General features: G+C 42.0%; 1 protein-coding gene and 1 long non-coding RNA gene across 2 annotated transcripts; one reads left to right on the top strand and one right to left on the bottom strand.

The window, feature by feature from the left end:
- Positions 1-1,153: 1,153 nt before the first annotated feature.
- Positions 1,154-4,875, bottom strand: LOC123726855 (uncharacterized). The gene is made up of 2 exons (XR_006759004.1): positions 4,628-4,875; positions 1,154-2,032 (listed from the first exon to the last, which is right to left on the bottom strand). It is a non-coding gene; the product is annotated as an uncharacterized lncRNA (long non-coding RNA).
- Positions 4,756-20,405, top strand: LOC106570515 (sorting nexin-10A). Its single transcript, XM_014142933.2, has 7 exons — positions 4,756-5,018; positions 14,696-14,738; positions 15,126-15,212; positions 15,353-15,453; positions 16,040-16,138; positions 19,166-19,372; positions 19,608-20,405. The coding sequence occupies exons 2-7, from the start codon at positions 14,709-14,711 to the stop codon at positions 19,777-19,779; spliced, it is 696 nt and encodes a 231-aa protein (XP_013998408.2). The 5' UTR covers positions 4,756-5,018; positions 14,696-14,708; the 3' UTR covers positions 19,780-20,405.
- The last annotated feature ends 4,528 nt before the right edge of the window (positions 20,406-24,933 follow it).

The following is a 24,933-nucleotide window of genomic DNA, read 5'->3' as shown; positions in this document are numbered from 1 at the left end:
GACTTCACGGCCAGGTACAACTCCAACACCATCATCAAGTTTGCCGATGACATAACAGTGGTAGGCTGATCACCGACAACGGTGAGACAGCATATAGGGAGGAGGTCAGAGACATGGCCATGTGGTGCCAGGACAACAACCTCTCCCTCAACGTGATCAAGACAAAGGAGATGATTGTGGACTACAGGAAAAGGAGGACCGAGCATGCCCCCATTCTCATCGACGGGGCTGTAGTGGAGCAGGTTGAGAGCTTCAAGTTCCTTAGTTTCCACATCACCAACAAACTAACATGGTCCAAACACACCAAGACAGTCGTGAAGAGGGCACGGAAAAACCTATTCCCCCTCAGGAGACTGAAAAGATTGGGCATGGGTCCTCAGATCCTCAAAAGGTTCTACAGCTGCACTATTGAGAGCATCCTGACGGGTTATATCACTGCCTGGTATGGCAACTGCTCGGCCTCCGACCGCAAGGCACTACAGAGGGTAGTGCGTAGGGCCCAGTACATTACTGGGGCCAAGTTTCCTGCCATCCAGGACCTCTATACCAGGCGGTGTCAGAGGAAGGCCCTAAAAATTCTCAGACTCCAGCCACCCTAGTTATAGACTGTTCTCTCTGCCACCGCATGGCAAGCGGTACTGGAGTGCCAAGTCTAGGTCCAAGAGGCTTCTAAACAGTCATAAGCCATAAGACTCCTGAACAGCTAATCAAATGGCTACCCAGACTAATTGAAATTGCCACCCGCCCCTTTATCTTTTATGTTGTTGCTACTCTGTTATTATCTATGCGTAGTCACTTTAATAACTCTACCTACATGTACATATTACCTCAATTATCTCGACTAACCGGTGCCCCCGCACATTGACTCTGTACCGGTACCCCCTGTATATAGTCTTGCTATTGTTATTTGACTTCTGCTCTTTAATTATTTGTTACTTTTCTTTTCTTTTTCTTAAAACTGCATTGTTGGTTAAGGGCTTGTAAGTAAGCATTTCACTGTAAGGTGAAACCTGTTGTATTTGGCGCATGTGAAAAATACATTTCGATTTGATTCTATTCCATTTTGTAATGAGAACGGAGGGTATTCTATCCCTCAAACTAGTGAACCCCTTGAGTGAAAACAAGGAAAGAGTGATTCCCTAAAATCATTGAGAACATTCCTTACTGGCACTTTTTATTTTTTACATTCGACAAGTTAGGCATACGTCCACAACATACAGTACTTTCTAAATGATATGAGAGGCAGACGATTAGACAGGATAAGTCTGTGCATTCCGTCTGGGCTAGGGTTAAAATGTTGACGTTGTGTTGCAGCATCAATGGCATCCAGGCTTCCTGGCAGCAGGTCCACGTCAAGCAGAGTCCTATGCTCAATCAGGCAAATCTAGTTAAGTACTTGTAGATGGACAGACTAGGGATTCATCCCAAATTTCACCCTATTACCTATATAGTGCACTACTTTTTACCGAGGCCCATGTGGACTATGGGCCCTGGTCAAAAGTAGTGCACATTATAGGGTATATGGTCCATTTGGGACAGAGCCTAGGTCTAGAACTAGACAGTAGCTGACAAACCAGAGATGTAGGACTCCTACTGTAGGAGATGTTTATATGTTGACCTACATCTATGGCTCAACCTTTGATCAGCTATCGGGTGAACCCACAAAACATGATGAAGTTAAAAACGTATAAATAAAGATTGAAAAACTCCTATAAGAACCTAAATCTGATTGTGTATCATGGATATTTTGACTTTTGACCAACTGGTTGCTCAAAGGATATTTTTGATTTATTGATAATCCCAGGTGTATCAATTTAATTGTCTTTGGCAGCACTTTGTATTCTACCATCACATTTAGTGCATCATACTCTTCTAGGTTTGTAAGGACAGCCATAGATTAAGTTATATGGATAAGAATCAACATGGTCTGTTATGTCCAAGTCCAGTGGTTGTCCTAAGAAGCCTCAATAGACTTAAGTGTCGTCCTCTTCTTGGCTCCTCTCCTTGACTCCTTTTCTTCAGCTGCACTGATCTGAAAAGACATGACAGAAGCATATTAAGGGATTTGCTCTCATCAATCCATTTTCTTCTTCTTTGTTTCTGCATATGATGGTTGATAAGTCATTATTATAATAAGGAAGTTGTCCTTAAAATACTTAGAGTCTATTGATGCACACGTGTCAATCTAATTAACATAATACAAAAATGTCCATCCAAAATCTGTCAGTTTAAAACCTGTTGAGGACAGATGTTCTGCTAGCGGAATGCCTCGCCAATATCCAATGGAAGAACGAAGTGCGAAATACAAAAACCTCAAAAATGCAATAATTTCAATTTTTCAAACATACGACTATTTTACACCATTTTAAAGACAAGACTCTCGTTAATCTAACCACATTGTCCGATTTCAAAAAGGCTTTACAGCGAAAGCAAAACATTAGATTATGTTAGGAGAGTACATAGCCAAAAACAATCACACAGCCATTTTCCAAGCCAGCATATAATGTCACAAAAACCCAAAACACAGCTAAATGAAGCACTAACCTTTGATGATCTTCATCAGATGACACTCCTAGGACATTATGCTATACAATACATGCATGTTTTGTTCAATCAAGTTCATATTTATATCCAAAAACAGCTTTTTACATTGGCATGTGATGTTCAGAACATGCATTCCCACCCAAAACGTCCGGTGAATTTACTAAATTACTCATCATAAACGTTGACAAAATACATAACAATTATTTTAAGAATTATAGATACAGAACTCCTTTATGCAATCGCTATGTCAGATTTTAAAATAGCTTTTTAGCGAAAGCACATTTTGCAATATTCTGAGTACATAGCTCAGCCATCACGGCTAGCTATTTTGACACCCGCCAAGTTCGGAGCTCACTAAACTCAGAATTAGTATTAGAAAAATTGTATTACCTTTGCTGATCTTCGTCAGAATGCACTCCCAGGACTGCTACTTCCACAATAAATGTTGTTTTTGTTCCAAATAATCCATAGTTATGTCCAAATACCTCCGTTTTGTTTGTGTGTTCAGGTCACTATCCAAAGGCTAACGCGCGAGCGCATTTCGAGACAAAAAAATTCAAAATGTTCCATTACCGTACTTAGAAGCATGTCAAACGCTGTTTAAAATCAATTTTTATGGTATTTTTCTCATAAAATAGCGATAATATTCCAACCGGACAATAGTGTATTCATTCAAAGAGGAAAAGAAAAAACAGCATGGTTGCGTGAACGCGTGTAACAGTGTAGGTTCCGTCCCTCTCTTCGCCCCAACCCGGGATCCTTGCACACATCAACAACTGACACCCCACAAAGCATCGTTACCCATCGCGCCACAAAAGCCGCGGCCCTTACAACGCAATGGGAAACCCTACTTCAAGTCTCAGAGCGAGCGACGTCACTGATTGAAACGCTATTAGCGCGCACCACCGCTAACTAGCCATTTCACATCGGTTACACACGCATATCCAATCTCTTTGTCACCAGGCAGACCACTGACAAACTGAGCTACTATACTCTGCCCAGAGACAGAAGACGCCTCAATCCGCTTTCTGAAGGCTTTAGAGAGCCAATGGAAGCCTTAGAAAGTGCTACGTAACCCCACAGATACTGTAGTTTCGAAAGGGACTAGAAAGAAGAACTACAAATTCTCAGACAGGCCACTTCCTGCTTCGAATCTTCTCAGGTTTTTGCCTGCCATATGAGTTCTGTTATACTCACAGACATCATTCAAACAGTTTTAGAAACTTCAGAGTGTTTTCTATCCAAATCTACTAATAATATGCATATTCTCGTTTCTGGGCAAGAGTAGTAACCAGTTTAAATTGGATACGTTTTTTTCATCCGGCCGTGAAAATACTGCCCCCTATCCCAAACAGGTTTTAAAACAGAGACATCTGCATGGGCTGCGTCTCAATCCAGAACATCCGCCGATGCCGGCCTTCCCGAAAATCGGTCTTCTCACAAAAACGTACGAAGCGTCTGAACGGTTTGGCCTAGTAACTATGACCCCACTCTCACACAATTCTGCTCGACAACCCCCACTCATCTGAAGGTAACGCAGGACCTTTTTTGTGCCAAAAAAATATTTATTTCCTGAGCTTTCTTAAATCTCCTAGATATAGGACAGACACTTCAAAACCTTATTCCTCATGATTTAAATGTTTTGTTGTTGTACATATCAGAACGTGTTTTTCAATGCGTTTCTATGGGCTATAATAGTAAAGGCCAAATTCAATAAATGCAGAAAGCCAAGCTTCCTTCACCCTCATCTTGGTGCTAGGAAGCAGGCTACATAGTGCTAGGTGTCCATTTTTATTTTATTTAAACAGGCAAGTCAGTTAACAACTAATTCTTATTTACAAAGATGGCCTAGGAACAGTGGGTTAACTGCCTTGTTCAGGGGTGGAACACCAGATGTTTACCTCGTCAGCTCGGGGATTTGATCTACAAACAGCTCTGACCACTAGGCTACCTGCCGCCGGGGCTAAATGCAGTAGGGGCTAGAAGCTATAGTGAGCTTCGATTAGTCAATAGCACGGCGATGTCGCGGAGTACACGATGTATGTATTGAACAAAAGTTCGGCTTTCACATTTTGTTCCTAACCTGGTCACGGTCCCCCGCCAACTTCGTTCCCCTTCATTGAAAATGATGGAGTCCCTTATTTCGTCGCCCCCAATGTGCTGGATGGATTTCCAGCACATTGGGGGCGACGCCCATGGGGGGGTATTCAGCAAAGAAATGTATCCTCTCCAGTAGCTCAGTCAAAGGATTGTTTGGTTTGTTTTTAAATGCGTTGTTGTGCACTGAAGTTTTGGCAAAAATACTCCCTGATTTCAGACCAGGAACGTCCACGAGCAAAATGAAGGAACAGAGAGGGCGCGTCATCCTCCGGTTCTTCAGACAACAACTCCAGTCGGCTTAACCGCGAACAGAGCACGCAGCGAAGTCCGCCCCAGCGGCACCAAGTCCTATCCAACAACTTTCCAGCTGAAGGGTAAGAAGAAACGTAGTGCTATATTAGAGATAAACATGCTTTTCATTTGGTGAAAAGTTATCCGATTGCCCCTGGTGTGTTTCAAATGTGTGGCTCATGCGTTTGCAACGGTTCAAATGCCAATCAAATGTAGGCTACCTCGAAGGCAATCAATTTCTCAGAATTATTTTGTAATTCAACAGAAATTTGGAGCGTGATTTTTGTTATTGCTGCTTAGCCTATCTATGTGCATAATTGAACCTTATTGCAGGCGGTCTAACTAACCTCTGTTTAGCCCATTTCAAACCGAACATACCTGTCTGTCACACTTTCTCCAATTGCTTCCAAGCAAACTCGCATTATTAAAACTCGCAACAAATACGTTTTTGTAACTGTAAAATATAACTCAACAGAATGAGGAAAGGCTGTCTCGTTTCAAACATTAGGATGTTGTTGTAGTAGTTGTATAAGGGCAATTCCAAAAACCATTAATTTCGAAGTTGAACAAATCATAGACTACTGTTTAACAATTTCTAGTGACATTTTTACAAAAACACATTTACAGGAAGAACTGCATATACAGGGAGAACTGAGGGAGATTTTACCGTAATTCTGTTACCAAACTTTGCATCTGTAGTTTTTCCAGTACATGTTTTTTTACTGTGTAAATTGTTCAAAGCAGTCATCGTGCATACATTTTCATGGTTTGTTAAACTTTGAAATCAATGTTTTTTGTTTGGTATACATTTTAAAGTGAAAAAGCGGAGTCGTAATTCCGTTATGGGGGACTTCCCGTAATTATGACTTTAATTTGCACAACCTAGAAACATTTTTGCTGTTTTGATTGAACTCTGGTTGTAAACAGCCCCAAGCTGCCTGATGCTATCAAGCATTGTTCACACTGCAGGCCTTAATGCTCAAATATGTTTTGGAATACTGACTGTCCAAACTGCAAGTAACCAAATCGGATTTGTGTGTGTTTTAGATGGCAGTAATTTGCTGACATGGCTACACTAGTTGTCATAGTAACGACAGGTGTGTGCACAGTGGTGTTGCCGGATTGGTGGTGCTCATGCTTCCTATCACTCAAAAAATATGTAGCAAGATAAGGTGACAACAAAGTCTGCCATGGATGTTTCCCAGTGGCTTTGAATGTTCAAAATCAAAGTGTAAGAACACTTAAAGCCTCAAAGGATGAGATGATCCATCTTTCAAAACAAGTCTTTTTTGGCTAGCCGCAGCAGCTAGATGGCTGTTTAGTGTTCTAGCACATTCTAATTCGTTTCTAAACTAATAACAAGAGTGTTAGCTACCGCATGTTCTTGTCAAATTGCCAACAGAGTAACTAGCAAGAATCAAGATATACCAAATAAGTCTAAAAACCTGTTGAGGGCAACTAAATCAGATTTGACCTTAGACTCAAGTCGCATGGGCAGGAATAAGATTCAAACCACCAACGAAGGGAGTTTGAAATGTGGCTTGGCATATCAGACTGAAGGAAAATGAAGATTCAAATTGTATATGCAATTTTTTTTGTTTTTTTGTTGATTTGTGTCACTTCAAACTGCCAATGTGAACAAGAATTCAGACACATATCTGCATTCCTGGTACAATGACTATTGGATTATTATTAATAGGCTACCATAGAATTATACGCAATGTATTAAATTCTGTGGCATATAACTGATGTCAGATTTGTTGATGCATATCTACATGTTATCATTCAGTCATGCTGTGTAAATTTAGCCATGCATAGGGAGTTGAACTAAATCTCAGTAAATTAGATGATCTGTTGTGCTGTTAACTGGCCAATAGTGGCACGAATAATATCATGTGATGTTTAGTAGGATTGGGTTAGTTGATAGCCTTTTCCGGTGAGAGGTTGGCATTAGACTCTCTGCACAGGGCTCTGCTTGAGTAGGTTCATTATCCCTGTATCCTGTCCTCAGTTCTTGGAAGTGGCAGTGAGAGGAGGAAACATGAGTCTCTCTGAAATGTGAATAGCTCATCTTGTTCTCAGGAAGAATGAGTCTCCACTGTACCCTGAAAGATGGGCATCCCAAAAATAAGATGTCCCCTAGGGCTCGGGGCCACATGGATAAAGAAATTGGCTCCCAGGTTCTATAAGTCTCCTTATTAATGAATGTTTTCAGTGTTATTTCATTAGAAGTGGGAAATGTTTTAGCAGTTCTTGATGTATTTTCTCAACAAACCAATATCCATTGATGTCCAATTAACATTGGCCTGTTGTAGCATGTCTTTTGCCCAGTTCTTCTTCAATGTTCTGTCTCTTTAATAGACCCTTTCAACTGTCAAAACAATAACACATTCTATAATACACACGCAACAAAGAGGTTCACCAGTAGACATCCAGCGCTTATAGCTAGCTAGTTGTCTAGCAATCACAAGTTCGTGTTTCTTGATCCCAAAAAAACGTAAACACAAGAAAGTAGTTATATACACACATTGGCTTGTTGCTACCAGGTCCACTAAACAAAATAATCAGACAACGTTAATTTCCTGTTTTATTATCCGTTTTGCTCTGGTGGTGTTACATTTGTCTAGCACAGCAAGTAACCACAGAGCTAGCTAGCGTGATGTAGAGAAAGATCAGCTTACCTTGTTAGCCAGCTAGATTCATTTCTCTCACGACAGCCAATAATATAACTAAACTAAAAATGTAGCTAGCATACGATTCCAATGTTTGACGGCCACATTGTTTACATAAAAAGTCAGATAGCAGCAGGAATTACCCCCCCATCCCCCATTGCTGCTGGGACTTGCTTCCATTTAGCCACAAGCATTAGTGAGGTTGGGCGATTAGGCCTGGCTCATAGTCGGTGTTCCAAGTCATTCCAAAATGTTCAATGGGGTTGAGGTCAGGGCTTTGCCCAGGCCAGTCAAGTTCTTCCACACTGATCTCAACAAACAATTTCTGTATGGACTTAATTTTGTGCACGGGAGCATTTTCATGCTGAAACAGGAAAGGGCCTTCCACAAAGTTGGAAGCACAGAATTGTCTATACTGTCATTGTATGCTATAGCGTTAAGAATTCACTTCACATGGAATAACAGCCTCAGACCATTATTCCTCCACCAAACTTTACAGTTGGCATAATGCATTGGGGCAGATGGCGTTCGACAGATTTTTATGTGCTTCAGCACTTGGCGATCCTGTTCTGTGAGCTTGTGTGGCATACCACTTTACGGCTGAGCCGGTGTTGCTCCTAGACGTTTCCACTTCACAATAATGACACTTACAGTTGACCGGAGCAGCTCTAGCAGGGCAGAAATTGGACAAACTGCCTTGTTGGAAAGGTGGCATCCTATGATACACTATACAGTGGCTGAAATAGCCGAATCCACTAATTTGAAGGGGTGTCCACATACTTTTGAGTATACGGTGCATTCGGAAAGTATTCAGACCCCTTTTTCTACGTTTTGTTGTGACAGCCTTATTCTAAAATAAAACAAAAAATGATTTAATCAATCAACCTACACACCCAATAATGACAAAGAATAAACAGGTTTTAGAAATGTTTGCAAATGTAACCAAGCCATGATGTCGACGCAATTGTCCGATGAGCTCCGAGACAGGATTTTCAATTTCTTTAAACTGAAATAATTTCACCAAGTTTTATATTGAAACCAAAAAACAAATAAAATTAGCAGCACTATGCACTTTTTGTGTGCATAAACATTAAAATAATAATGTTAAAGATAGCACAATGTAGCCATGAGGTAAAGGTTTCCCTAGTGCAGGTTTTAATGAGCACAACCTTAAGTAAGCAAATCAAATGTGCATATAAAAGCAACACAAGTAAAGCAATGTGCATGTAAGGACAATACAACCATATGTAAACACATCCAATGTGCAGGTGTTGACATTAAAATAACAACACAAAATTAGTAAACAAATCAAATGAACAGCACTGATTGTATGTATGTTCTCTCCTTCATAAAGAAATAAGGTGCTGCTGGCCTAACATCCTGTATGTATGCATCTTTGTTCACTTGAGATTGAAATGTAAAATGTCAGCATATTTACTTTGTCCGGTTTAAGTAGTGATCTGCGAGGGGAGACAATGTGCCTGCTGGCACTGAACACTCTGATGGCACACTGGTTGCTAGGATACACAAAAGCTTCCTGGCAACCCTGGCAAGGTGAGGCAGCTCTGATGCATGGCCCCTCCACCACACCAGTGGATCCTGTTCTGCTGGAATGGGTGGCAGAGACAGGTAGACCTTGATCTCTTCTTTCACTCTGTCTTCTGGGGGGGGTCGGAATCTGACCCTCTTCACCTCAGCAAGGCAGCAGAGAGGTGATCTTTCTCAGCAACCCAGCGAGGCCTTTCCTCTCTGATGCCACTGTGGGTATGTTGGTAGTGGAGGCGCTGCTGATGCTTTGTGGTTCATCCCTGACTTGTGCAGCTGCCAGCTTCAAGGCCTCCTGGACACAGCTGTCAGTGTCAACTTTTGCATCCTCAGGCTCATCTAAAAAGCTCCTTTTTGAAGCAGGGGTCAATGAAACAAGCCATGTGCATGACACTCTTTGCCTTCTCTGTGGATCTGTTGTTAAGGTCTTCTCTCATTACCCTTTTCATCCCCTTGGTCGGGGATGGCTCTGTATCCTTTTCCACCAGAACGTCACGGGTGATGTGGTCCAGGACAGGCTTGATGGCTGACAGTGTCACTCGTGTCTCTGAAGCAAGTGCATCTGTAAACTTTCTCAGAGGTTCAAGGAGTTGGCACAGTTGCTCCATGACAGTTATGTCGGCATCCTTGGGCATCAGATGCCATGTTCCTCTTTCACCAGACAGTGTCGCACAGACTGGCTGCTGTTGACTGAGGAAACACTCAAGCATCTTGTGTGTATATCCCCATCTGGTCACCACATCATGGATCAGAGCCTTCTGTAGCATGTTGAGGGCATCTTGCTTTTCTCTCAGTTCTCTCTTTCCCTTCCAGCTCCGTGAGAAGCCTTGGACCAGATGACAGCGGGCCTTGACTGCTGTGTCAACTCTCTGAATTTTCAGAGCCTTTGACATGGCCTGGTGAAAAATTATGGCCAAAGCACCCAAGCCACAGAACTCTTCAAAAGCCTTGATCATGTTTGTTCCGTTGTCTGTGGTTATGCAGACCAGGACTTTTTTGTTGACCCCCTCCCCCACTCTTCCAGCATATTCTCAAAAAACTCTGATGTGAGCCGAGTGATCTTCTGGGAAGAACTGTTTCCAGGCAGTTTGATTCCAGTTGCAAGTCTGGGGTGAGGTAATGGATAGTGAAGCTGATGTAGGGTTAACCACCCCCGCTTTCACTGGTCCAGAGGTCAGTAGCTGTAGTAAACCATGTGCCTTTGAGCCAAACTTTTTCACAACATCAGCTTTAACCTGGTTGTACAGGTTTGGGATTTCAGTCTTGTAAAATAATGTTTGTGATGGCACTTTGTAGTGAGGCACGGAAACCTTCATCAGCCTCAGAAAGTCTGGTCTCTCAACAATATGAAATGGCATCATATCCTTTGCAATGTAATATGAAAGGGCTACAGTGAGGTCTTGAGCATGTTTTGATGTGCGTGCATAAGCAGCCTGCCTTTTTAAATGCTTGCTCGAGTGTTTGTCACAACTGTAGATGAGGGACCAGTAGCATCACTGGGTTTGCCTGCTGCGCTCCCACTCTAAACAAGGGAATAGCAAATGTATTATTATTATTTTTGGTGTTACATTATTATTCACACAGACACACAGACTCTATCTTCTGTGTTGTATTTGAGTATATGCAATAACCCCATGCACAATTTACATAAATACAAATGAGTCTTAAGAAGACAGTGATAGTAATTGCAATGAGTCCAACAATTGACATAAATATAGGAGTCTATAGTGTTTCTCCTGTTGGTACACTTTTACAACCAAGTCAACATCTGCTGAATTTTAATTGAACAAAATATATTGGTTGGGTGTCTAAACTACATAACGTGTTATCGTGTGCAATGGGTGAATAGCCTGCAGACCCACAACGCATACAGCAGCAGAACAATGTGTAGTGTTTTTATAAGAGTAGGTAACACTGAAAGCTTCAGTTTACATTATTGACAAGCATTTTCCCCCATTCCGAAGTCCCCACATCATGCATTGAGCTAAAAGTTAACTTACCTTGTATACGCTATAAAGTAGTGGGTGGTGGTCACGAAGATGACTCAAGAGATTTGAAGGGTTGCCCCCTTTCACAGCGATTTAAATAATATATATATTTTTTATGTTTTATTTATTTTTATTTTGTATGTTCTGCAGACAGGGTGACAGGGTTTCCCTCAGCACTCTTGTATAACCCAAAATACGACCACACTTCAGATTTGGTCCTCTAAGGCCGAAAAATCTCTCGAGCACTATCACTGCCTTCCGCCATGTTTTGACACAAAACAAAACCCACGTTGCAGGCTGCGCCTGCGTCAGACTGTTGCTAACTTTGGTTGATGCTGGACAGTATTTACCGTGAGTTTTTCAAACCGTGGTAATCAAACACAGTTTATCGTGAAACTGGTAACCGTTTCATCCCAATTCATTGGCCATGCCCACGAGGCCAATACTAATCCAATCATACTGTATGTCTGCATTGGGCATGCATGCCATAAATCATCTCACATCCACTGTAACCGAAAGGGTAGAGCATGGATAGTGGAGGCAAGAGAGAAATACCCTGGAGAGTGACCACAGTGAAGTATCACTTTTACATGGACTGCAGAGTAGCCCTGTAATGTATGAGTTCCATCACTGTATGGAGCAAACCCTAAACCAATGACACTTGTAGCTAGCATGCCAACCACTGTAGAAGTAAGACAGTAGAATGAAGCAAATCAGCAGGAGATCCTCCCGCAGCTGAGATGCTTACGGTATTAGAATATACTGTAGATACATTCACGATAGACCGGAGACACTACAAGTCTCGGGGGGATGACATCACAGTGGCTACTAGAACTCACCTGCTGCTTACCTCTGCTACAGTCACACCCCTTTCACCTCCTCCTACGCCACCGACAGTATAACTCACCTGCTGACTGTGTGATCTGAGTCAATTTAGCAGAATGAATGCCTTTTAAAATGAATTATGTGGGTGCTAGATTGACGTAGTTCACACAGTTGGCTCTGCTGGTTGCTGAGGTTGATGCGGAGAAGGAGGTCAGTGAGTTTAGCAGAGGGCTGAATGTGTAGCACGTGAGCTGGTTGACAGGTGAGTGTTAGGCTCTTTCTCAATTCATCCTTCCTCGCCTCCTTCTAAAAACCCATTGGAGAAGGTCAGAGGGGAGGGACCTTGTACCTTCTCCTCCAATACAGTTGCGATAGGATGTGAGCAATCAAGAAAGACAAAGTGAGGCCATGCCCTAGTAGCCATTGTGTGGTGATGGACCTACCCTTTTATTTATTATTATTTTTTAAATAAAATGTTCACCTTTATTTAACCAGGTAGGCCAGTTGAGAACAAGTTCTCATTTACAACTGCGACCTGGCCAAGATAAAGCAAAACATTGCGACACAAACAACAACACAGAGTTACACATGGAATAAACAAGCGTACAGTCAATAACACAATATAAAAAAAGAGTCTATATACAGTGTGTGCAAATGGCATGAGGAGGTAAGGCAATAAATAGGCCATAGTAGCGAAGTAATTACAATTTAGCAAATTAACACTGGAGTGATAGATGAGCAGATGATGATGAGCAGATGATGGTGTGTAAGTAGTGATACTGGTGTGCAAAAGAGCAGAAAAGTAAATATAAACAATATGGGGATGAGGTAGGTAGATTGGGTGGGCTATATACAGATGGGCTATGTACAGCTGCAGCGATCGGTTAGCTGCTCAGATAGCTGACGTTCAAAGTTAGTGAGGGAAATATAAGTCTCCAGCTTCAGCGATTAAAAAAAAATGTTTGCAATTCGTTCCAGTCACTGGCAGCAGAGAACTGGAAAGAAAGGCGGCCAAAGGAGGTGTTGGCTTTGGGGACGACCAGTGAGATATACCTGCTGGAGCGTGTGAATGTTGTTATCGTGACCAATGAGCTGAGATAAGGCGGAGCTTTACCTAGCATAGACTTATAGATGACCTGGAGCCAGTGGGTCTGGCGATGAATATGTAGCGAGGGCCAGCTGACTAGAGCATACAGGTTGCAGTGGTGGGTGGTATAAGGGGCTTTGGTGACAAAACGGATGGCACTGTGATGGACTGCATCCAGTTTGCTGAGTTGAGTATTGGAAGCTATTTTATAAATGACATCGTCGAGGATCAGTAGGATAGTCAGTTTTACGAGGGCATGTTTGGCGGCGTGAGTGGAGGCTTTGTTGCGAAATAGGAAGCTGATTCTAGATTTAATTTTGGATTGGAGATGTTTGATATGAGTCTGGAAGAAGAGTTTACAGTCTAGCCAGACACCTAGGTAGTTGTCCCTTAGACCTGAAGTACTGTTATCCTGTCCCAACAAAGGTCATGGTTTTGTGAGTTTAGACATTCATCTTATTCCAAAACAAGATGATTGAATAGTTAAGTGAATAGTATCTAATACAAAAATAAGCAGAATGACAGGGTTGGGCCGGAACAGAAACCAGCAGCTAGATCTCTGGGAGCAAGGTTGGCCATGCATTTTCTACATCTATGCATTGATACTTTTAACAGTATTTTTGGAGTCCTACAACTAATTCTAACAGTAAACCAATAGCATATATAACCCATTGGCGAGATACCCTTTAGTCTCTCCAGGACTTGGCACATTCGTTGGGACCTTCATCCGCAGACAGGGTGTAACAGCTTTCACAGGTCTCTGTAACTGAGGTTAGGAAACATCTCAATTAGACCAGGACGTACTGCATTATACTCAGGTGATATACCATTGGATATTTCGTTGCCGTTGTGTTTTTGTACTGTCCTATTTCTCTCTTTGGGACTGAATCTGTTCACTAGCTAGGTAGCTAACATTGTTTTTAGCAGATAGACTAAGTTAGCTAGCTGTTTACAGCCGCAATGGAACAGCTGTTTACAAATGCACCAGAAGTTCTTGGCGTTCCAGGGTTCACTTCCGCTCGTTTTCAAAAGACGTTACAAAGGTCTATACTTTCCAAAGTTTATCTGTACAGTATAAACTTTGCTTTATATAAATGGAATTTGTGTCAGTGTTTACCCTAGTCCTGTATACCTTGTAGCTTTACTCTTTTGCAGCATGCCACATGCTTACCTAGGCTTTGTATTGTTTACAGGACTGTGTTGTGCTGTTTTATTACTGAGTGGGTAAGCTGTTTATGGATAAGGGAGATTTCTCTTCTCGCAGCAAATCCACTTCCTAGGGCATTTGGCCTTTTTTTACATTTTATTTTACATTTTATTTTACAATGGCTTGTGTTGTTAGAGCGCTCATGCAGTTTAGGTTGTTCTTCTCTATGCAGTTGAGGTTTGCTGTTTTGCCAAAATATGCTCCCTGTGCTCTTTTGGGCATCTTGGGTTGAGAACAGTGGACTTTGACTGTTTGACTAAACATTGCTGAGTGCATCTGTTTTTCTGTGAGAAAGAACCCCCTCGTGTCATATAACTGACTCGTATAACTGCATAGAGACACTGGTTACTAGAGAAAAGCACAACATGTTATAACCTCATTAATGCCTCACTGTTTACCAATTGTCTCTGCCCTGTCTCTGTCCTCTCTCCCTTAGATTCCATTCTACAATGGAGAGGATTGACAGTCTAATGAAACAGGTGCGTGATCGAGCCGTCTGTCATTACTCTATTACAGCAGTAGTCACTAATCCTGCTCTCAGAGCTTTTGTTCTTTAACCAGAGCTAATATTCGTGATTAGTGTTTTGGTGCTGGTCTGGAACAAAAACTTGCACATGCTGTAGCTTTTTGGTGATCTTATTCATTCTCCATATTAAGCCTCAATCTCATTTAGTGGATTTGACTTATATATTAGTTTTTTTGAGGAGGTTAGGTGATATTTCTGCTGAAAGGTTTCTTATCCTGTGGCCTCATTGTTCTTGTGTAAACATAAAAAACTAAAAGTTTGATAGATCGGGATGTGCGTGGTATCTATCTGAGGCACACTTCACCTCTGAACAACACTTTGTTTTGGGGACTTTTTGAAGGAGTTTGTCAGTGTCTGGGTCCAGGATCCACAGTTCCACAAAGATGACTTCTGGCACACGCACATCGACTACGAGATCTGTTTACATGTGAGTACTGTACCTGCATGGCACGCTCCGCTTGATCATCTTATCATCATTAAACATTATCTTCAGCTTGTGATATAATGAGGAATCTGAGGAGACTTACCTCAACCTTCCTGTCTGTTCTTCCTGCTTCCTGAGTGTAGACCAATAGCATGTGTTTTAGGAAGAAGACGTCCTGTGTGCGTAGGCAGTACAGTGAGTTTGTTTGGCTCCGGCAGCGTCTGCAGGACAATGCTATGCTCATGTACGTATAACCCTGGGATACGTCACTGATGGCCTTCACTGCATAATTTATTCACTCCTAAAGCAATGATCCATACACAGGGTATGCACTTGCCCATTGTATCCTTACCAGGGGTCGACTAGTCACATTGTATCCTTACCAGGGGTCGACTAGTCACATTGTATCCTTACCAGGGGTCGACTAGTCACATTGTATCCTTACCAGGGGTCGACTAGTCACATTGTATCCTTACCAGGGGTCGACTAGTCACATTGTATCCTTACCAGGGGTCGACTAGTCACATTGTATCCTTACCAGGGGTCGACTAGTCACATTGTATCCTTACCAGGGGTCGACTAGTCACATTGTATCCTTACCAGGGGTCGACTAGTCACATTGTATCCTTACCAGGGGTCGACTAGTCACATTGTATTCTTACCAGGGGTCGACTAGTCACATTGTATTCTTACCAGGGGTCGACTAGTCACATTGTATGAAGTGCGAACTTATGACTTGAGTTTATTATAAAGCATTATAAAAAAAAAAAAGGTTTTACAATGTTTTGTGTATCCAAATAAGGTGTTCAACATGTGTTGTCTCTTTAAAGTGAGTTGCCCAAACTACCTCCCTGGAATCCGTTCTTCAGTCTGAACAACCCCTATCAGGTCAACCAGCGGATGAAGGGCCTACAGGAGTTCCTAGAGACGTGAGTGACCTCTCACCCTCAGCCTTGTGAATGACTACCAGTTTGTATATGTTCAAAAGGCTTGACGGGATGAGCTAGAATCTAGATATTGCCCATCAGTGGGTCTGATGCAACCAAAGTCAGTTTGCCAGATGTTTTCCTACCTCTAGTAATCAGGTCAAGCAGTCCATATCAATCTGTGGTGTAGATCCCCTTGTGTGCATTAGGAAACATTTTCTGCAGCCATTTATTTGGAATTGAGGTCTGCTATCTAATTTTTTTTCCTCCAGTATTTTGACATTTGTTTTGGAGACTCTCTGCTTGCCCTGTATAAGAAGGTATACCCATGGTTTTATGGCACCAAACGCCATCTTGTGGCTACTTCATTCATTTCCTCCACTCCACAATGTTACAGCGTTGAAACAGAACACATTAAGTACTGATGACCAGGAGTGAAAGTAAGCCAGTCCTGTACGTTGTCCTGGCAAAATGATGTGCCTATCACAATAATTAAAACACAATTTCAAGAAAACTAGGCTTTTACAACATTAGCCACTGGGCACAAACATCAGTTCAACGTCTTCCACGTTGGTTCAACCAGTGGGTATTTATCATGTCAGCCATAGAGCTGGAACGATAAACCAAAAATGATTGACACCGACCATACCGATCACTTATCGCAGGCATTTTGCTGATATCCTTCATTACCATAAGTAGCCTGTACTAGAGAAATGTGAAGTTTGAAATAAAAGGTTTTCTGATATGGGTTAATGGGACAATTGATGGCAACAATCGTCAAAGTAGTAGTGTAAATTAGAATAAAAATGTATTTTAAACGTATTATTTTATTTATTGCATCAATTCAGGCAATTTATCTCGATATGGAATTTTGTCCACATTGCGAAGTTCTAGTCAGCCGTATAAAAAAATGGACTTAAACAGGTATGCTCTAGAAGGCGGTGTGGTAGAAACACTGACATTTTCCCAAGGCAGAGATGACTGACACGCGCAGACCGCAGTGTAGGGATAATGCCAATCAGCTGTCATGTGCGGGTAGCCTACAGGAACCCTTTTGATTGTTTGACAATCAGATGAAAACATAATGACTGGTGTTTATGCCACATTAAAAGGTAATACATTTGAGTTCAATTAGTAATAGTTACTACTAGGCCCATAGAGATCCTATTAAATGAATTGAGATTCTATTATGTATTTCTATTAAATGTTTTGTACACATGCACACACATAGGAGGTTCCGTACCCAGGAAGAAAATACATCTACTTTCACCCCTGCTGAGACTACAATCTCCTTCTCCATTTCTCCTGTTGTAGTGCTTTGGCATAGGATACCAGAGTGCTCAGAATAACAATTCATTTAACCTCCTACCACACACTGTTGTAATGTCTCTAAGACTTACAGTTGAAGTCGGAAGTTTACATACACTTAGGATGGAGTCATTAAAACTCGTTTTTCAACCACTCCACAAATTTCTTGTTAACAAACTATAGTTTTGGCAAGTCGGTTAGGACATATACTTTGTGCATGACACAAGTCATTTTTCCAACAATTGTTTACAGACAGATTATTTCACCTATAATTCACTGTATCACAATTCCAGTGGGTCAGAAGTTTACATACACTAAGCTGACTGTGCCTTTAAACAGCTTGGAAAATTCCAGACAATTATGTCATGGCTTTAGAAGCTTCTGATAGGCTAATTTACATAATTTGATTCAATTGGAGGTGTACCAGTGGATGTATTTCAAGGCTTACCTTCAAACTCAGTGCCTCTTTGCTTGACATCATGGGAAAATCAAAATAAAGTCTGGTTCATCCTTGGGAGCAATATCCAAATGCCTGAAGGTACCACGTTCATCTGTACAAACAATAGTACGCAAGTATAAACACCATGGGATCACGCAGCCGTTATACCGCTCAGGAAGGAAACTCGTTCTGTGTCCTAGAGATGAACATACTTTGGTGCGAAAAGTGCAAATCAATCCCAGAACAACAGCAAAGGACCATGTGAAGATGCTGGGGTAAACGGGTACAAAAGTATCTATATCCACAATAAAACGAGTCCTATATCGACATAACCTGAAAGGCCGCTCATCAAGGAAGAAGCCACTGCTCCAAAACGTCCATAAAAAAGCCAGACTACGGTTTGCAACTGCACATGGGGACAAAGATCGAACTTTTTGGAGAAGTGTCCTCTGGTCTGGTGAAACAAAAATATAACTGTTTGGACATAATGACCATCATAATGTTTGGAGGAAAAAGAGGGAGGTTTGCAAGCCAAAGAACACCATCCCAACCGTGAAGCACGGGGTGGCAGCATCATGTTGTGGGGGTGCTTTGCTGCAGGAGGGACTGGTGCTCTTCACAAAATAGATGACATCATGTGGAAGGAAAATTATGTGGATATATTGAAGCAACATGTCAAGACATCAGTCGGGAAGTTAAAGCTCGGTCGCAAATGGGTCTTCCAAATGGACAATGACCCCAAGAATACTTCCAAAGTTGTGGCAAAATGGCTTAAGGACAACAAAGTCAAGGTATTGGAGTGGCCATCATAAAGCCCTGACCTCAATCCTATAGAAAATTTGTGGGCAGAACTGAGAAAGCATGTGCGAGCAAGGTGGCCTACAAATCTGACTCAGTTACACCAGCTCTGTCAGGAGGAATGGTCCAAAATTCACCCAACTTATTGTGGGAAGCTTGTGGAAGGCTACCCGAAACGTTTGACCCAAGTTAAACAATTTAAAGGCAATGCTACCAAATACTAATTGAGTGTATGTAAACTTCTGAATGTGATGAAATAAATCATTCTCTCTACTTTTATTCTGACATTTCACATTCTTAAAATAAAGTGGTGATCCTAACTGACCTAAGACAGGGGATTTTTACTAGGATTAAATGTATTTGGCTCAGCTGTATGTAAACTTCCTACTTCAACTCTATATGGTGTTCTTGATAGTTGTATGTATCTACTGCTAGTTTTTTGGCCGGTGTTCTTTATGATTAATTGGGTAGATCTTTCTCGTCAGTGTCCTCCAGGACCCCCTGCTGCTGTCTGACAGTAGAGTGCACCTGTTCCTCCAATCCCAGCTCAGCGTGACCAAGATGGAGGCGTGTGTCTCGGGCCAGACACGCTACACAGTGGCCCAGGCCATCCAGATGTGTAGCGACTGCCACCGTACACGCTTCCCCGTAGAGAAGAGCCGCAAGGAGTACTGCGACTCGAACTGCGAAAGGTAAGCGTACAGGCACGTTTTGATTTCTTGTCCGAAATGTATGGATTGAGCGAAGGTTTTTCAATGTCATCCGTTGATTGACTCACAACAGAGATGATTGTCCATGGAATAAATGCACAATAATGCACAAAGTTGCTGAACTGTTGACTGAGAAATTATGTAAGCCAAAATGGGCACATGACCTCTGACCTTTTACTCATTGAGTGCTCTCATCCTCTTCTCTCTGCCTCTCCAGCACCACATCATCAGGTCTAGGCCACAGCCACGACTCGGGGGTCCCCCAGAGCTCCAGCCCCCTACCCTGTGACAGCAGCACTTGTGTAAACTGTGATGGAAACCTAACCATCAGGGACAGAGGATTTTTCAGCAGAGAGTCCTCTCGTGAGCAGGAACACACTGAGCCCTGACACATGCACAAAGGGGCTGTTTCCAAGACAAATATTCAGCCTAGTCCTGCACCCAAAATTATGCTAAATGATTGAAAGTACTTTTTAGTTCAGGACTAAGCGTTGTCTTTGTCCGGGAAGCCGCCCCAAAGACTGTTTGCTGCTGTTCCAGGTTCACTTCTCAAACCTCTGAAGATGAGGAGGCGGAGTAGAATGGCCTTTTTTACGTGGTTCTCCATTGGCATTCTCTGTGTCCCCTATCTGTCTTTTAAAATGTCTGAACTATATGTTTTCTTAAAGGATATTGTTATTATATTGATACACCCACTATTGTGGACTGACTGGTGTTGCTAGTGAACAAGTCTCTTCTCCAAAACGTAGCATTGTCTTAATGCAATATCTCAGTCTTAAACTCTAAATTGTGCCTCAACATGTTTTAAAAAAATATATATTTCTATAATTTAACCTGCAATGATACTGGGAAAGATTCTTAAATTATGAATTATACTTTGTTTATTTTTTATTTGTACTATTAAACTGTGTTCTAAGGAGTGTGTTGTATAGGCTCGTAAAAATAAAAAAGATTTCTAAAATATTTTTAAATGAGTATTCCAAGTATCAATAAATATTGTTTTTTGAAAAACTAACTTGATAATTGTTTGACTTTGGAGCTGGTGTCATCGTCTATGTCCTTTGTGAAATCCTGGAATATTCAAGTCATTTTGGTTTAAATGTGCTTTGGTTTGTTGTCTCTTCTGCCCATTATGTTTAAGGTTATCCATGGGCTTTCCTTCAATGTTAAGTTCTGTAGATACCTTAGGTCATGTTGTGTATGTGGACACCTGCTGGCCGAACATCTCATTACAAAATCATGGGCATTAATATGGAGTTGGTCCCCCCCCTTTGCTGCTAGAACAGCCTCCACTCTTCTCTTAAGGCTTTCCACTACAAGTTGGAACATTGCTGCGGGGACTTACTTCCATTTAGCCATGAGCATTAGTGAGTCCGGGCACTGATGTTGGGCGACTAGGCCTGGCTTGCAGTCGGCGTTACAATTCATCCCTAAAGTGTTCGATGTGGTTGAGGTCAGGGCTCTGTGCAGGCAAGTCAAGTTCTTCCACACTGAGCTCGACAAACCACTTCTGTATGGACCTCGTTTTGTGCACTGGAGCATTGTCATGCTGAAACAGGAAAGGGCTTTCGTCTAGAATGTCATTGAATGCTGTAGCATTAAGAATTCCCTTCACTGAAACTAAGGGGCTTAGCCCCAACCATGAAAAACAGCCCCAGACCATTATTCCTCCTCCACCAAACTTTACAGGTGGTTCTATGCATTGGGGCAGATGGTGTCTGACAGACTATTTTTACATACTTCAGTACTCGGCAATCCCGTTTTGTGAGCTTGTGTTGCCTTCCACTCCTCGATACAATACTGTCTCTGAGCTCTATGGACAATTCCTTCGACCTCATGGCTTGGTTTTTGCTCTGACACTCAACTGTGGGACCTTTTAAATAGACAGGTGTGTGCCTTTCCAAATCATGCCCAATCAATGGAATTTATATCAGTAGGTTATGAATACTTTTGTAAATATGGTATTTCTGTTATTTATACATTTGCAAACATTTCTAAAAACCTGTTTTTGCTTTGTCATTATGGGGTATTGTATGCAGATTGAGGGTAAAAAAAAACTGTTTTATTTACTTTTAGAGTAAGGCTGTAACGTAACAAAATATGGAAAAAGTCAAGGGGTCTGCATTCTTTCTGAATGCTGTGTGTGTATATCATACAGTACCAGTCAAAAGTTTGGATACACCTACTCATTCAAGGTTTTTTCTTTATTTTTACTATTTTCTAAATTGTAGAATAATAGTGAAGACGAACTATTAAAATATATATTTTTGATTCTTCAAAGTAGCCACCCGTTGCCTTGATGACAGCTTTGCACACTCTTGGCATTCTCTCAACCAGCTTCACCTGGAATGCTTTTCCAACAGTCTCAAAGGAGTTCCCACATATGCTGAGCACTTGTTGGCTGCTTTTCGTTCACTCTGCGGTCCGACTCATCCCAAACCATCTTAATTGGGTTGAGGTCGGGTTATTGTTGAGGCCAGGTCATCTGATGCAGGACTCCATCACTCTCCTCCTTGGTCATATAGCCCTTACACAGCCTGGAGGTGTGTTGGGTCATTGTCCTGTTGAAAAACAAATGATAGTCCCACTAAGCGCAAACCAGATGGGATGGCGTATTGCTGCAGAATGCTGTGGTAGCAATGCTGGTTAAGTGTGCCTTGAATTCTAAATAAATCACTGACAGTGTCACCAGCAAAGCACCATCACACCACCTCCTCCATGCTTCACGGTGGGAACCACACATGCGGAGATCATCCGTTCACCTACTCTGCATCTCACAAAGACACGGCGGTTGGAACCAAAACATTTGGACTCATCAGACCAAAGAACAGATTTCCACCAGTCTAATGTCCATTGTTCTTGTTTTTTGGCCCAAGCAAGTCTCTTCTTCTTATTGGTGTCCTTTAGTAGTGGTTTCTTTGCCACTACTTTCTTTGCAGCAGTGATTCTGTATGTGTTATTTCCTGGCTGTGATGTCTTTACTATTATTATACAATGTAGAAAATAGTAAAAATAAAGAAAAACCATTGAATGAGTAGGTGTCGCCAAACTTTTGACTGGCACTCTGTGTGTGTGTGTGTGTGTGTGTGTGTAGTTATATCTAGTTGGGTTTTGGATGCCACACTAGATGTACTGTGTTATCAGCCCAGTAGAGGGCATTTTAACATCTAAAATGAACTTCATAGGAGATTAAACCAGTTCAGTGTATTTATCCCATTCACAATGTCTGATTTGTTAATGGTGAATTCAAAAGAATCCTGAAACTGTGGTGTATAGATGTATGTTTTCTGGGTTGCTGGTATTATGGTGTTGACTGCTTCTGGGGTACGCCGTGTTTTGGATTTTATTTCTGGGTCCACCGTGGTAGGGATGGATTGACAGTGTTCTATAATACATCTCCTTGCCAACCGTTCTCCTCTAGCTCTATCTGGTTCTCTCACACACATGCTGCATAGAGATCAAATCAAAATGAAATTGTATTTGCCACATGCGCCGAATACAACGAGTGTAGACTTTAATGTGAATGCTTGCTTATGAGCCCTTCCCAACTATGCAGAGTTGAAAAAAAATACACTGACAGGATGAATAAAATACACAAGATAATAGTATAAACTTTCTGCACAACAAAAGTTAAGATTATAATGAAAGAAGTCACTAAATAGCAAAGTTGGGTTGGAACTGGTAAAATGTAGGCCTTCTGTCAGGGTAGGGGGGCAGCATATGGTGGGAGGATGCACCAGAGTGGTGAGGGTGTGTTGTCTCCTTATCTTATGGAAGGTGTGTGTGTGGACTTCCTGGGTGGGTGTGTGTGTGGTCTCCCTGGGTGTATGTGTGTCAGGTCTGGCAGAGCGCAGGCCTGTGCTGTGATTGGGGCGTGCTGACAGGATGTGTTTCATGGCTGCTGGCTTATGTCACTTCCCCTCTCACAAAGACAGGCCAGGAGACGGAACACATTCATACACCTACCTCTGTGTGTGTGTTCTTTCTGCTATACTAGAGCTGGTCACCAGCAGCACCCCGTCAGTCCTACCAGGTGAACTGTACTAATTAAAGGAGGGAAATTCATTAATGAATTAATTATTAAACGCTCCAAGGATTAACCTGCCAGCAGCAAGACATGGGGGGAGGGGGGACGTACGTGTGTGTGTGCGTGCACGCCTCTGTATGTGTGTTTGAGTATCTATTTGGGGATTGTAGGAATATCGGACAGCACGTAAATTGAAAGTGGGGGAATCGGGTGAAGGCTCATTAAATAAGACGGCATCTGTCACCCCCACCCCCCCCTCACCCCCCACCCCCTCCTGTGTCCTGACAACGCTGTCCACTTTAACCAAAAACCTGGCCAGCCCCCTCAGCCCGTATCTGTCTCCTCTCTCTTGGTTGGGTCCCTCAAGCCTATAACCTGTGATGACACTGTCAGAGGAGCCACTGCTCTGCAGATATTCATAGGACTCTCTCTGTCACACACACACACACACGCGCACACACACGCACACACGCGCACACACACACGCACACACACGCACACACACGCACAATGCACACTTGTACAGAAAGAGTGATTCAAATTTAGTACAGTTTTGTTTGACCTTTATCAATGTTGACACCCTCAACAGTATGCAGGGTAACATCTGAATAGGGGCAAATGTGTTTTGATGGTAAGTATTTCAGCACAGTAATTTATAACTCAATTTTCAGTGTGCATCGAGGCACTCCTTACATCCAAAACACAAAACCATTTGAAGATAATCAATATGATACTTGTTCTTAATTTGTTATTGTTTTTCTTGCATGATGTAAAATAAGAATTTGTAATATATATTTTTTGTTGGATTGATGCTATTAGTGTTTAAAAGATTTCCACAGAATCTTGTGTTCAATTGTTCTACAAAGCAATTAGGGTGTCTAGTGAATTGTGAACGCTTTGCACTGCGTCGCCCGACGCGCCAGGCTGGTATGATATTTCATTGTTTATCACAGTCAATACTCTGGGCAGGTGACTGGCTTTCTAGTGAAATATGACATTTCACAGTTGATATTGTACATCTTATATTTCACGTTTGGATGGGGGAGTCCTGTGTCTGTGTTACATCTGTATGTGTGTAATGGAGGGAGACAAAAAAAATCATATTTTTTATGTTTTACATTTTCAACCATTCGAATCTGTTGACAACCCTACAGAAATGAAATGTCCAACTATGAATATCAAATATCCCCCAATATTACTTTTTTCACGAGTTTAAGGACCAGACGTTGAAATGGGTTTAGAATATTTATTGAGGAAATGTAAAAAATGTGAGAATGAGGATTCAGGAAGAGGAGAGTGGACCGGATGCCGTGCGTGGACTCTGTAGAGTTGGGGTTGAAGACATCATCCTCAGGCTGGTAGACATCATCCTCAGGCTGGTAGACATCACCCTCAGGCTGGTAGACATCACCCTCAGGCTGGTAGACATCACCCTCAGGCTGGTAGACATCACCCTCAGGCTGGTAGACATCACCCTCAGGCTGGTAGACATCACCCTCAGGCTGGTAGACATCAC

This window comes from Salmo salar, chromosome ssa14, assembly GCF_905237065.1.
Source record: "Salmo salar chromosome ssa14, Ssal_v3.1, whole genome shotgun sequence".
NCBI lineage: Eukaryota > Metazoa > Chordata > Actinopteri > Salmoniformes > Salmonidae > Salmo > Salmo salar.
The sequence above is the reverse complement of the archived record's forward strand: the minus strand, read 5'-3'. Positions and strand labels throughout refer to the sequence as shown.

Bases quoted from the DNA above. Each gene is read 5' to 3' on its own strand.
- LOC106570515 (XM_014142933.2), top strand. From the start codon at position 14,709: ATGGAGAGGATTGACAGTCTAATGAAACAG. The intron at 14,739-15,125 runs GTGCGTGATCGA...GACTTTTTGAAG, and splicing joins TTGACAGTCTAATGAAACAG to GAGTTTGTCAGTGTCTGGGT. The intron at 16,139-19,165 runs GTGAGTGACCTC...CTTTCTCGTCAG, and splicing joins CTACAGGAGTTCCTAGAGAC to TGTCCTCCAGGACCCCCTGC.